Here is a 14,446-nt window from a genome sequence, read left to right as displayed (position 1 = left end):
ACACGTAGCAGCATCGAATGGCACCTCATGAAAACCCTTTAAAGGTCTTCCTTAATATTAGCAACTAAGTTTCACTTATGTTTATTATTTTGTCTTATTATCAAGTTACTCACAGCAGCAGTGTTTGCCACCAGTCCAACTGCTCATTTGTGTGACCCCCAAGGTTTGGGGGGGGGGGGGGGGGGGCTGTTGGTCACAATCGGTCACTTCAAAAGGGTGATTTTTTTATTGTTTAGTGTGGCCACAAAGTTGACTGAGTCACTCCATGGCTCCAGGACTGTGTATCCTAATGCAGTCTGGGCTTCATTAAGCAGGGGTCCCACATTCAGGCGAGTTTTGTGATCATGCATGGGGACAATCAGTGGTTTATGCTGCCAAGCAGATAAGATGCTCTTTTTTCAGATTATTTCTATTCTGATCCGGTCCTCCTTGGTCATCTAAAACATGAATGTGACTACAGGCTGGAAAGTTAATGACCCAAATCTGTAATTAAACATCCAAGCCCCAGGCAGATATTTAACCTAATTAAATAATAATAACTTCTTGTGGATCAAGTGGTACAAATGGACATGAATTGTAAGATCTGTAAGATACTTTGGGTAACTCTCTGCTAACCAGGTACCATGATGCAATTCTTCATGTGCCAGTGAGGCAGCCAATAGCGACAGCTTGGAGCCAGTCGGCCGTGGTCTTCACATGTCCAGTGTAGAATGGCGACATGCATTAACATATCACACATACAATGTCAGAGTTCAGTAATTCAGGTCCAGGGTGTAAAAGTCCAGACCAAGATTTTGTTTACTCAACTGGTTGGTTGAAACAAAATGCCGGTCTGGATCTGAATTACCTGACTCTACAATCTGTCTTAGAAATTCTGACATATGCGAGCACATCAGCAATTGTGTCTAACTGCCTCAAAGTAGGCTAAAATTAAACTTGTCTTGGTGATGGTTGAGACACACAGTGTCAGTTTTCTTTTTTGTCCATCCATCGGCAGGGATTCTAGGATTTAGCTAATGATATGCTTTCTGTGTACCCCTGCCCCATGCCCTATGCATCCTGGAATAGGCTCCAGGTCTCCACTGAGACCAAGATAATCAGTTGAAGGCTGGCTGACTGGCTGGATGATTTTTCCAGTAGGTTACTATGTTTCAGATTTGCCCCCTCTAGTGGATACAGAATGAAACTAGTTATTAATGTTCTTGCTTCTGTGATGGTCATATATAGTGATTATCGCAAAAATAAATGCAGCATAAATGAAGAATAATAATGATATTGTAGCACCGGAGCATGCTGAGACATTGTAAATAGCCCCTTGTGTTATTGTTAATACCTGTGTTTCCGATTGCCGAGTGTGTTTGCCCGTGTCTTGTGTGAACCCTGTCCAATCTTTGCATGTCTCTAGCTCTCGTACAAATTACCCACTGCGTGTGTACTGTACAGTGCAGCGTCTGACCTCCGTGTGTTTCGCTAGTGTGTATGATTCAGGTGCTTGGTCAGTGCGTGTGTTAATCTTTTAAAGGGCTATAGTACAAGAGTGTCGTTCTCCTCTAAATAAAGCCTCTTCGCTTTTGCTCCTGCAGCGATGCCTTGTTCTGCCAAATGCCAGAGTATTCATGTTCTTTTTTTTTTCCGTGTGTGTAGCAGTCATGGGGAAAGATAAAGACAGGGGCGTACCTAGAAATTATGGGCCCCTTGACAAAATGTAACTTTGCCACACCTGTACCCCCCCCCCCCCACCCCCCTCCCCGGCTTGGGTTGGCATTTTCAAAACAAGATTTTGGAGCCCCGATTAAGTGGTGGGTCCCCTGAATCTGTCAGTGTTTCCATACCAATGCCCCACCTGTTAAGTTTCAGGTACGGAAAGATGACCTTGGTATGATTTTTGCTATTTATCAATTTTAACCAAAAGTAAGTTGTGTAACAAAATAATTATTGAACCACATGAAATCACATCACTCATAGCATCCCTGTTACCTTACATTTGACATATTTAGCAGATGTTTTTGTCTAGAGCAGTGAAAAATGAGGCAAATATTACATTACAAACAATGAAGAGTTGACTAGGCATAAGGTCGGCTACACTGAGCTTCCAATGAATGCCCAGGTAGAAGTGCAAGCAGTTTTGCAACATTATTGTAATATTTGAGTCAGACAAGGCAGGTAAGACAAGATAAAATGTTTTTTGAACTAAAAGTATGGTAATGCATGCAGGCTTGCTGCATGGCATTGTGACATTTCTGTGGAGCACACATTGTATGGAAATATTTCACACACAGCTGATATGACCAAAGTTCCTGTTTCCTGTTTTGTTTTTTTGGAGATGGGGGGGGTCGGTTTGGGGGAGGGGTGTACGTGTACAAGTTACAAAGAAGGTATACACGTGTGGTGAAACCTTCGTGCAACAACTCGAAACGGCTTCGTTAACCTCAAAAACATTGTGCTTTTTTCCGTGTCTGGCCCTGTAACATTTTGTACCACAGTCTGTTGAAATTTATGCAAAACCTTTTAGTTAATGGTTTACAATTTGGTCTCAACAGTGTCCTTTTTGCCCTTTCATTCTGTTTATTTAACACAAATAAGAAAAAACAGACAGATTTGGTACGTTTGGCTGTGCCCTGCACGAATAAAGTTTAATTTTGTGTATCTGTTAATGCATAACCTTCAGTAAGACTTACGTGTGGAATTGTGTGCAGCTTTAGTACAATTAGGGTAATTCTAGAACATGCTTTGGTAGCAGTGATTTCATGTGCAGAAGGGGAAGTGAAACTGATTTTTAGCATACAATCTGCTGTCAGCTGGGGTCTTCTGGTTTCAAGGAGAGATGAACAGATGTCATTTATAGCTGCGGCTTCTACGCCAAAAACACCTTAAAAACATTAGATTAAGAATATGTCTGCAGCAATAGGGGGACATAATTTTAAATGTAGGTACAATGACACAAAGGTTTCCTTCTTTTCTAATATCTAGGAGATGCAGTGATATGGAAACTACTCCACAGGCTAGTAGGAAGTTCACCTGATGTCATAACAACAGGAGGGCATGGAAGTCTTGGAAGAATCCAGTGCATGCATGAACATTTCTATCCCACAGAACCGGCCCAGTTTTGAGACATTAGAGGTACAGGGAGACAGTGCTACCATCAGTGTTGGGCATTTCAGGTCTAGAAGCTACAAATCCAGACCAAGATTTTGTTTCTACCAACCAATTGAGTACTCTATGACTGTGACTCTTTATGCTCAGCTGGTTGGTAGAAACAAAATCTTAGTCTGGATTTGTAGCTTCTGGACCACAAATGGCTAACACTGGCTACTTTCTGAACCATGCACTCTGATAGACTAGCTACCCTAGCTTGTATGCACAAGTATTTCTAACATTAATAAAGTTTATCTAATCTAATCTAAGGTGGAACAAACTGAGCAGCTGAAAATTGTCCCTCCACCACGTGAGAAGTTTCACTCTAAATGTTTCTCATGTATGGCAAACTGATAGAGGGATGAGCGACCAAACCACATTCGGCCATCGGATTCCGTCTCAGCTTTCAAGAAATGCCTCAAGACCCATCTGATCCAAGAACACCTCCACAAGCCTAATATCACTCCTGAATACTCATAGTGTCGCACATTCTGGTCATTGAATAATTGTTTCATTAGGTTCTTGCTTTGTTTTGGAAGATGTTGTGTAGCTCCAGCTCCTATCCTGCTTACACTTGTATCTGGGCATTGTCTGGAAGCTCAGGCTAGCTACACTTACATCTAGCCGTCTGCTTAACAGCACATTTGTTTGTACCGTGCGTTTGCCTCACTTCTATGTTTCTTTGGACAAAATCATCTGATAAATAAAAATGAATGTAAATAAGTGAAATGTAATTTGTGTCTTGGACTCATTGCTTAATGGACTGGAGTCAAGCAGATGAGCACTGATCTGGGATCTGCATGTTCCGGCATGGCGATCCTCAGCAAAGGGTTACGGTCCATTGGGTGTAGCAGGCCCCCTCAGTATTGAGGGGAGGGGGGACAGGGTCCCCCTCAGGCCTCTTCCAGTCCAGGGCCTGGGAAAACATACCTGTTAAAATTCTTAACCCACACAGCGATGGCCATGGGTGGGCAGACAACCTGTAGCCACACCCCTGCGGGTGGCATTGGTCCAAATTGTTGACTGGGGAGTGGGGGGGAAGGGTGTTGTGGCCCTAGTTAGATGGGGCCCGATCCCCCTCACGCTACCTACTCTGGATGATCACTTGTGTACGTGCGGCAGTCCTGGGAGGCCCTGCTTCTGTGAAAGAGACAGTGACGTGCGGTGTGGTTTTACATTCATACTTGTTTGCGACCACAGTTTGTACGTTATGGCTAGAAAGATACTATTCAGTGTTCTCATAAGCAAAAGCCACAGCAACTGCAAAAAAGACTAGTAAAAACATGTTATGTTGCTGTGGTAACTCCATGCTTGTGATCGGATTTTACCTTGATTGACACATTCATTACTTTTCAGACACTGGAGGAAGGTTTGCACCATAGGAGTGAAGTGGAGTACGGTGTATTTGTATACGTTTCTCACATTTGCACTTGTGATATTTTATTTCTTTGCATGCATTGCTATCTTTAACAAAATGGACCCCAGCCTGTGTGTCATGTGATTAGCACTAGACTGGCATACCATTTTTGGGTAAGGGGATCACTGGAATTACAAGCCTTGATTGATTCATTTTTTTTTTTCATGAATGCTTCATGAACAACCAAGGGGTTTGTGGAAAAAGTTCGTGTTTATTGTTTTATTGGTTTATCTACAAATACAGATTTTTTTTCAACATTTTGATAACAATGATTGCCCCACAGCTCTACGTATATAATACATTTTTATTTGTGGGCATCTTTCTAAATCCCAAGGTCACCTTACATAGACTAAAAAAAACAAACAATAAAAACCAAATAATTAAAAAAAAGTTATTTACATAATTATATAACAATTGGGTTGAAGCGAGTAAGCCAATTTAAACAGATGGGTTTTGAGTTTTGATTTAAATAATGAAAAAGAGTCAATATTTCTGATATCTGGCAGAAATGAGTTCCAGAGTCGGGGAGCAGAGCAACTGAAAGCTGTTTCCCATGCTGATGAGGCGGGCAGAGGGAACAATAAAATGGGTGGCAGATGAAGATCTGAGAGATCAGGATGGAGAGGCGATGTGAAGCGGGCCACATAGATAGGGAGGGGCAAAATTGTAAATGCATTTTAAAGTGAGCAGCAGAATTTTGAATGCTATTCGAGTTTCTATGGGCAACCAGTGAAGCTGTTGTAGAACTAGGGTGATATGTTCCCCGGAGGGGGTACGAGTTACAACTCGAGCTGCAGCATTCTGAAGTAGTTGGAATTTATGGAGGGACTTGTTAGGAAGACCAATATAATAGCATGTGACCACAAAACTCATACAAACAGAGTATTTACAGCCATTTAATATAACTCTCAAAGTATGTGCTTTCTCGGACATAATCTGGCAGATAGCTGGAAAGGACATCATCTCTTGAAATGATATACCTTCATATTTACCACCAAACTTTTCACCCATCGATGGATTGTGTATGCTAATAACATCATGATCATGTTTACCCGCATGTTGCATAGATCTACGCAAATCTATGTTTACATGATCTAGATTCTATCCAGATTGACAGATGATGTGCCTGGTCCTCTTGGAGAAAACAAGTCCTCCAAATACTAGCCATTTCCCGGGTTTTGCATAGTAAATCATGGTATTGTGTCCCAGGGTATAGGCATTTCAGGATATGGAAAGCATCGGGAGGATTACAGGGAGAGTGCTGGGGTGGTCTCAGTGTCCGACATGACAGAGGGGCGTTTTGGCACACCCTGCACTTTGATCAGCTGGCCCTGGCCAAGGCCAATGGTACATGTACGTAGGAGACTAAGGAGATCTTTGCGGAAGCGCACACCAATGAAGGCGTAGAGGAAGGGGTTGAGACAACTATGGGTATAGGCCAGACTTTGAAGCACCTGGCTAGCAATATCAAATTGACGGAGCATCTTGCAGTCAGTCATGGTCATATTGGCCGCCTGGCTAGCCTCAACCACCAACGCGCCATTGTACGGTAACTGGGATAGGACAAACACCGCCACCACTGCAAAGATCACTCGCAGGGCCTTGTGCTTCTCAAAGTTCTTTGCCTGCAGTAGGGTGCGGATGATCACCGAATAGCAAAAGCACATGACCAGGAAGGGCAGGCAGAAACCCATGCAGATCTGCAGGGACAGAACTAAGATCTTGGTGATGTTCTTTTCATTGGCCCAGTAGACCATGGAGCAGGTGGGTTTTTCCTTCTCTGCTTTAACTTGGGCGAAAAGGAATTCAGGGATAGCTAAAAGGACAGATAGCATCCAGACACCAAGGCAAATAAGCTTGCTGTAGAAAAGTCGCTTCATCTTGAAGTTCTGGGCCTTGGTTGCTCGTACGATGGCTATGTATCGGTCAATGCTGATACAAGTAAGCAGAAGCATGCTGCTGAAGAAGTTGATCTTGTAGATGGCTGACACAATCTTACATAAGGCCAGGCCAAAGGTCCAGCCAGTGCTAGCGTCAGTAGCCCAGAATGGCAACGTCCCGAGGAAGAGGAGATCAGCAATGGCCAGGTTGAGCAGGTAGACATCTGTCATGGTCTTCAGGCGATTGCGGACATGAACATAGATCCACACCACCATCAAATTCCCAACGGCTCCAAGGACAAAAATCAGCCAGTAAAGCGGGGGCTCATAGTAACCCCGGAACATCCGAACGGAATCTCTTTCACATAGCCCAGTATCTTCCAAGTCAAATTCATCTTTAGTCTGCAATAGAATATAGAATAGTGATATTTTATTCATCCACATGGGAAAATTGTATTCACTTTATCTGATCTTACACTCAGTGAGACACAAAGATGTATATACAGATGAACGAAAGTTACAGGTTTAGCACACAGGGTCTGCCAGTGTGTACTGTAGATCTCATACTTGCTCAAGGGCCCAACAGTGGTATTACTCTACCAGCTAGGGGAACCCTATCCTATCCCACACACCACATGGCAACAGGATTTATAACAAGCCTCCTAAATGCAGTTTTTAATGAAGGTCTCGGTATATCTTTATCAAAACATGTCTGAGTATTTTTGAAGAACATCCATTGATATCACTCTTTCATCAGCTTTCCAGGGGTAATAAAAATACAGTAATAAGATAATATACCTGCCTAAAAATGTTGTTAGTCAACAACTCCTTGGGATACATCAGGCACAGTCAGTTTCATAACACGAAAACAACCTCTTTAATATCAAACCTTGATGTTGAGTGACATCCTAATCTAGTCCTGACTATCACAGGTGCTCCATCACCAAGTCAGACCGCAGCTTCTAACCACTTCCGCTCTTGCCCCATATGCGACAGTGTGAGACTGCGGCACCGGAGCTACCCATGCTCCCTCAGTATGTGTGTCAATAAGGTAGCACACCAGCTTAAGCTCCATAGATGTGGAACAGAGATTAGCTGCAGGTTTCTGTGCTGGGCAATGGAAACAACGGTCCATGGACATTGGTTTTTTGAAACAGCTTTATAGTTACACCAGTCACTTTGAGAGAATGCATGCATATTAGGTCGAGGCATGGAAAGCACTAACGGTGCATGTGGTTTCAGAGCACAAAATGAAACACGGAGAATTTTATTGGAGCTTTACCCTGAAACTAAAACAATATGCCTGGCCATATGTAATATCAACTAGCCTCTAGGAGGCAGTGCTGCACTGGCAAGTTTTCTTTACGTGCCTGGAGAGCTTAACTACACCCAGGAGAACGTCTCTCCTCTCCTAAATGCATACATGACCAGACAGACAATATATAAATATTTCTGCATGTTTCCTATTCAGGACTAAATTATTCTCCTTACTTTTAAAAAATATTTCCTGGTTGTTTTTTTTTTTGTGTGGGTGTGATATTCACCGACATGGCTTCAGTTAAATTATCCCACAAACCAAGTAATTAGAATCGCTCTCAAAAATACCTACAAAGTCACTTGCTGTCAGATAATCAAATGTTGTCACGTCATCAAATCCACTTGCCATCATGTCCTTGGGATGAAACACTGAAGAAAATAAATAAAAAGATACATATTACATCATTGAGATGAATTACCTTATGTGTGCAAACAAGGGAGCTACAGTACTTAAGCTCCCCCCCCCCCACCCCCGACCCCCTACCCCAGATAAAAACACCAGGCACTACAGAACATTTCATGGCTATTGGCGCATCTGTGCGACTACAGTTTGCATCAAAAAGCAACATGCATGCCTATGCATTAGCATTTGTCTATGCAAATGCTTGATGTGAAGAATTGAAACACAGTTACTGTCTGACTTTATCAGACCTTATTATAAAATGACAATTTCAACAAGAACTACTGTACATCCATATAAACTCACAATGCTACATACCGTAGGTTTGCGCTGTTAGATTTTACTTACAAAAAGTAATGTATCAATACTGAATAAAGGTAAGAATAATCATTATGACATTAGGTTTATGATCATTCCAGATGAAAATTCCCATTAAGACCATTCCTATTAAGCTCCTACAGCATCTCCTACAGCATTCCCTCTAAAATGAGCAGTGACCAAGCAGAATAAAAATTGAAATTGAAACAAAAGTTCTAGACAAAATAAGTCATGCAAACATGACTGAAGATTATTTACATTCCTTCTGTATGTTTAAGATAATGCATGATTTGACAGCAGAACTCAGGTGAGAAATATAAATAGCTAAAAAATGAAGGCTGGTCTAACTAAAAGAAAATACAAGTAATAATTCAACTAAACGCACAGTTACACACAGGTGCAGTTCATCATATGGCAGCGACAAACACACAACACAGAAATGTGACCGTTAAGAACAAAATGATCGGTCGTTGCCTCACCAAGAACGCGAAGCCTGTCTTTTCCTCTCGGCTGAGCACAATATGTGGTGACTTTCACATACCGGCTGACTTTTATAGGCATCTCTAACCACTCAGCTACGGAAACCACGGCCGGCGATGAAGTCTCTCGCATGCAACTCTTTAAAACTCTATCTTTTGGCAAGGCTACAGATTTCTAGACATTTGCACTCCACAAGCAAGTACCATTTAAAAATCAATACAGTATGCATTGGTATCAGATAATACTAGAGTTCCGTTTGTATCTTTAAAAAGTGAAGTCCCAACCAGCAGAGTGATTCATTTTAGCATGTGTTGTTCAATTTGACTACACTCAGGTGAGATACATTTAATGCCCATTGGAGTGACAGCTAAAAGTGAAATCTTCATTAAAGCAGAAGCACCTTTAAATATACAACATCGAGGGACAGTTGTCCTGCAGCACCATTTCCACTGTATTCAATTAGCAAATGCTTTTATCTAAAGAAATGCACATTTTGTTTTTAAAGAAATCAGGGCCAGGAAGTCCCTGGAGCAATTGGGGTGCAAGGGCATTGCTCAGGGGCCACATGGAGAAATTACTCAGCCAACCCAGGGAAACAGTGACCTTCTGCGTGCCTACAGGCACAGAGGCCTATACCACCGAGCCACAAAGCACCCCCCAAGAGGAGTTTCATGGTGGTCTCAACAAAGCAACATCTACCTGTTCCATTTTCTGGATTGTGGAGGTGCAGACCTAGTAATCAGTAGAACTGGGAAAGAAACATGATGGGGAAGTTTGACTTTCTGCCACCCTGCATTTATGTGGGTGTCACAGCTTTCAAATTTTAATTGTTTAGCAGATGCTTTTATCCAAAGTGACACAATTGAGATAGCAGGGTCAACCAGTCCCTGGAGCAATTGACAGTGAGGGCCTTGCTTGAGGGCCCAACAGTTACATCAGTCAGCTAATTCTAGGATTTGAACTGCTGACCTTTCGGTCGCATGCACAGAGTTCTAACCCACTAAGCCACACATCACTCCCTTGCAGAGTAATATCCGTTAACTCTCTCTGTGCCAAAACGGAACAAAGTTGCTGAGGAACACACAACAGGCTTCTCTTTGGATCTGGAGATTCTCTAGTACCCCTATCATTCTAGGGATCATTCTAGTATCAGCTTCTCTGACACAAAAAGCAGTGTTTCTGCACAAAAGCATCATGCTCTGACGCACGAGTCTCTGTAGGATGTTTTAGGTGATTTCCCAGTCACTCATCCTGACTGTCAGTTAGTCCATTTTCACTCGCTCCCCCCGTACAGTGGTACATTTCATAGTTACTAAAGTTTACTAATCTTTATGTTCACTGGAGCCCAAAGCAGCATGTCATTGGCTGCTTACAGTGGATTTTCACACCCACGGCAGATCTTCTCATTGTAGTGCATTATGGGAATTTCAAGCTGGCCAAAATGGCTAGATGAAGATGCACTGAGCATGTGAAAAGATCTCAATATGATAAGATACTCATGAGAACTTATCATAGCACATAAGCAGGGCTAACACCTTCATGAATATAAATAAACCCTTACTCACAGTTCCCTTTAACATATTCAAGCCCATACCTAAGTCAAGACCTCAGTATTTTTTCTGGAACTGCAATAAACATGATCCATTACAGGGCACACTTAGGATGGGCTAACACTTCTGACCTTGGTATTTAAAAAATCCTGACTGTGGCCCTGAACACATTAACTTAGCAGACACCTTTATCCAAAGTGAAAAACAAGTGTGAAATCAGAGTCAGGCAGTCCCTGAAGCAAACGAGGGTTAGCGCTCTTGGTCCAGGGCCCAACACTGAAACCAAGCAGCTGAGCCTGGGGTTTGACCCAACAACCTTCCAATGACAGGTACAGTAGTCCAACTTGCTGAACCATACATTGCCCCCTTGGATAAGTGAGCACTCACCAGTGTCTTTTACAATGTGCTTATTTAGATATTTCATGGATTAAAAATAAAAAATTAAATTAGTTGTTAGTTGGGTGAGTTACCAAATAAATGCCAAGAAAATTAAATACAAGTCCAAGAAAATTCTTCATACCAAGAACTTCTTAAATTGCTTTTCCAGGTAGAGGAATATAACAAGAATATGAATGTAGCTAAAAATCGAAATCCTAATGATTTAGACAATTGCCTGGATTGTTCCTTAGCAGCGTGTGACATACATGCAGGTCAAAAGACGATTGATTTTCAGTTAAGGGTGAAGATCACAGAAGCGCCTCATGATTAGACTATCGGCATTAAAATGGCTAAGACACTGATCTAAGTCATATTGAACATGGTATGAGAGATCTGTCGAGGACGGACAGACTTGTTAAAGCCACAAAGCCACAGGTGCTAAAATAACAACTCAGTTAAGCAGTGGTGTTCAAAAAGCCCCCAAACACACAACACGCCTTGAAGGGGTTCTAGCTCCAGCCTGGTGCTAGTCAGGTATTACTACCAAAGTGGCCATGAAGTGTATTCATCATGACTGTTATTTACTGGTTGCTTGGTGCATGGGGGCTTCTTAGGTGTCCTTGTGATGACACACTTCTACTGTTTAATCTGCCAGTGCGTGTGAATCTCAGACGCAGAAGCAAAACAGAAAGTCCATGAGAAGTCTTGGGTCCTTTTGGGTAGTTTTGGTTGCTCCTGAAGCCTCCCAAATGACGCATTGTAAAGCAGCCAGGTGTAACTATCAGTTAATTTGTTCCTCCTTCTGTCTATTGTAGACCAGGAAGCTGCACAGTACTCTATTGATACAATGTAGCAACTCACTTTGCAACAAGCTCAGAAAAGACAGCTGCCCATCTGTGCTCGAAGAAGAAGAAATGATCGGTGATCGGTGACTTCATCGCGAATGATGATTTTCGAATAAATAAAAACCGTTGCTGGAGCTGCATGCTGGTGCAGTGGTAAGCACTGTTGTCTCGCACCTCTAAAATTAGGGCATTAGCCTCTGCTCTTGCTCTATGTGCGTACATTTTGTGTGCTTCTTCCTGTGTCTTCATGGGTTTATATCCTGGAGCCTGTTTCAGAAAGCAGGATTTCTTGTTTAGCCAGATAACTTGTTGGATTTAAGGCACCCCAGTTTAAATGGATCTTCATTCACTTACAAACTTAGGTGAATTGGAGTTGCCAAATTCTCCACAGTTATGAATGATGTGTGTGTATTCGCCCTATGATGGGATGGCACCTTGTTCTGAGCTATTCCCTGCCTTATAACTGTAGCTTTCAGGATAGACTCCATGACCTTGCATAGGAAAAGCGAGCACTGAAAATGGATGGAAGAAGCACTGACTAATTTAACCCATATGTACCAGCAGAATAAATTTAAAGTGCAGCAGAACACATAACCACGGAACACATTGTTGCACAAGGCCCATAGCCCTAATGCCCACAGCTGACCCAGTGTGTCACTTTGGATAAATGAATGAATAAATGTTAACACATTTAATTTATAAATTTCCATCTGCAAAATCAAGCCCTGTGCTCACTTTCTCCCTCCCACTTCTCTCTCGGCATCTCTGTGAAGCACGGGTTTGGTGAAACTTAATGAACGTGACATGGTTGCTATGACAGCGGTTTCAAATGGGGGTCAAGCCGAACGGCAGTGTGAGAGGAAGGAAAGGCCTCTGGCAGGTGAAAGGAGCAATCACTGAAACCGCAGCGTAAGACAGGAAGAGGCCCACCTTTCAGAGGCCGGCTGGGAGACCTGAGAGAAGCTACACGTCAATCCTAAAAGGCTGCACAAAGACATGGCTGCCCCCCCCCCGTCCCCCCAGTGTCTCCCCCATTCTCCTCCCTTTTGGGTGACCCAAGTAGTGATGTATCAATGTGTGGCTGAGCCGGTGAGGCCTCTCTGCCTGTCATCGCCAGGCTGGTTTAAGCCCCAGCAGAATAGCTGCATCTCTGTTGGGCCCTTGAGCGAAGGTTCTTGGATCCCAAGCTTCACTCTCAACTGTCTTTGTGTAGGACAGCAAGATGGCATATGAAGGCATTTCAATGTACCTATACTCAAGCAAATGGTGAAAAAAGCATCATTATAATAGGCGGGTCACCTGAAAGTGGTTTAAGTTTGACTGCATGATAAACTCGGTACACTACTGTCAGATATCAATACCATGGGCAAACTAATGATTAATTATTACCTATTATTACCTATCAACACAGTTGACATTGCTTGACAAACTGATATCAAAATAAAGATACTGAATCAACATTTGATATGGACCCTCTGGTATGGGTATTCGTATCATCAACGCAGGCACTTTTCAGAGCACTTTCTCTGAAATCACACTGTTAAACCAGAGGTGAAGATCTGCCACAGAGCGGTTTTCAGTGACGGGGGAACGCATTACTGAGAACATCAGTTGAGAGGAAGAAGCCATAGAGCAGACGTGTTTCCTGACAGAGTATGTGAACGTAGACTGAGATTTTCGGCTGTTTCGGTTCAGGCGCAAACCGCCTTGCCAAAATTCTTTCGGTTTCAGCTTTTGCCCACTGGTGTCCACACCACATGGTACACAGCTGCCCTGCTCTCCCTGGAACCAGGTATCCTGAAGATGATAAGGGCCTCCTGACATGAGGGCTTCCTCAATACACCTTTTGTTCGAACTACAAAGTGAAACGGTTGCCGCAGTTCAATGACTCATAAGTATAGGCTGACACAGTTTCAAAATCAATTACTCAAATGCTCATTCTGTGCCAAACAGAGCCAGTTCTAGCTGCTGGGAGAACAGGCAGTTACCTAGTGACCCCGAATCGCAAAGAAAGTGAAATGATCATCAGTTTTCTTGGTAGGGGGGCTTTGCCTAGGGTCCCTGAAAAGGTAAAGCTGGCCCTGGTGCCAAGGACCAGGTATTAAAGTTGTTTTCAAGTATCTTCCATGATTACTTCTCCAGTGCAGGGCTTTGGTAAATATGGAACCTAAACCAGGAAGCACAGGGAACAATGCAGGGAGCATCTTGGTTGGGAAGTCAGTACATGACAGGGTACAGACCAGGCCTGGACTGGTCATCTGGCAGACTAGGTATTTTTCCAGGTGGGCTAGCAAAATTGATTGTGGGGGGATCCTCTCCTCCCAATTAGCAAAATTCTTTCTTAGTATGTGTGATGTCTGGCTGGGACTGATTTTTAAGCCCAGTCGAGTCCCGGTCCAGACTCTATTGGCAGCATTGCCAATAGAAACACCAATTGACTTAACTGCATGACATAAAAATAAATGTATTCATTGCTGTCAGGGAACGACAAGACAACATAATGTAGATAGATACAGGAATGAAGAAAAAGGGACTTTCCACTATTGTGCCACCCCTCTTCTGCATTTAGCGGAACCTCAGTTTGTCAACAAACAGACCCATGTGGGCGCTGGTCCAAGCTAACTCAGCTGTTTCCCATGATTGTACTCAACTGGCTGGTTGGGGAATCTCTACTCTGAACAACTTGTGTTTTTTTCTGTATCCTATATACAATGAGACAATAGGGA

At 42.9% G+C, this 14,446-nt stretch overlaps 1 protein-coding gene across 1 annotated transcript; it reads right to left on the bottom strand.

Annotated features, from left to right (window-relative positions):
• Positions 1-4,754: 4,754 nt before the first annotated feature.
• LOC111837830 (C-C chemokine receptor type 9-like) lies at positions 4,755-9,060 on the bottom strand. Its single transcript, XM_072711759.1, has 3 exons — positions 8,947-9,060; positions 8,042-8,118; positions 4,755-6,834 (listed from the first exon to the last, which is right to left on the bottom strand). Exons 1-3 carry the CDS (start codon positions 9,026-9,028, stop codon positions 5,800-5,802), a joined length of 1,194 nt encoding a protein of 397 aa, XP_072567860.1. The 5' UTR covers positions 9,029-9,060; the 3' UTR covers positions 4,755-5,799.
• Between the last annotated feature and the right edge of the window lie 5,386 nt (positions 9,061-14,446).

Source organism: Paramormyrops kingsleyae, chromosome 1 (assembly GCF_048594095.1).
Source record: "Paramormyrops kingsleyae isolate MSU_618 chromosome 1, PKINGS_0.4, whole genome shotgun sequence".
NCBI classification, from domain to species: Eukaryota; Metazoa; Chordata; class Actinopteri; order Osteoglossiformes; family Mormyridae; genus Paramormyrops; species Paramormyrops kingsleyae.
Note: the sequence above shows the minus strand (reverse complement) of the source record. Positions and strands in the feature narration are given on the sequence as shown.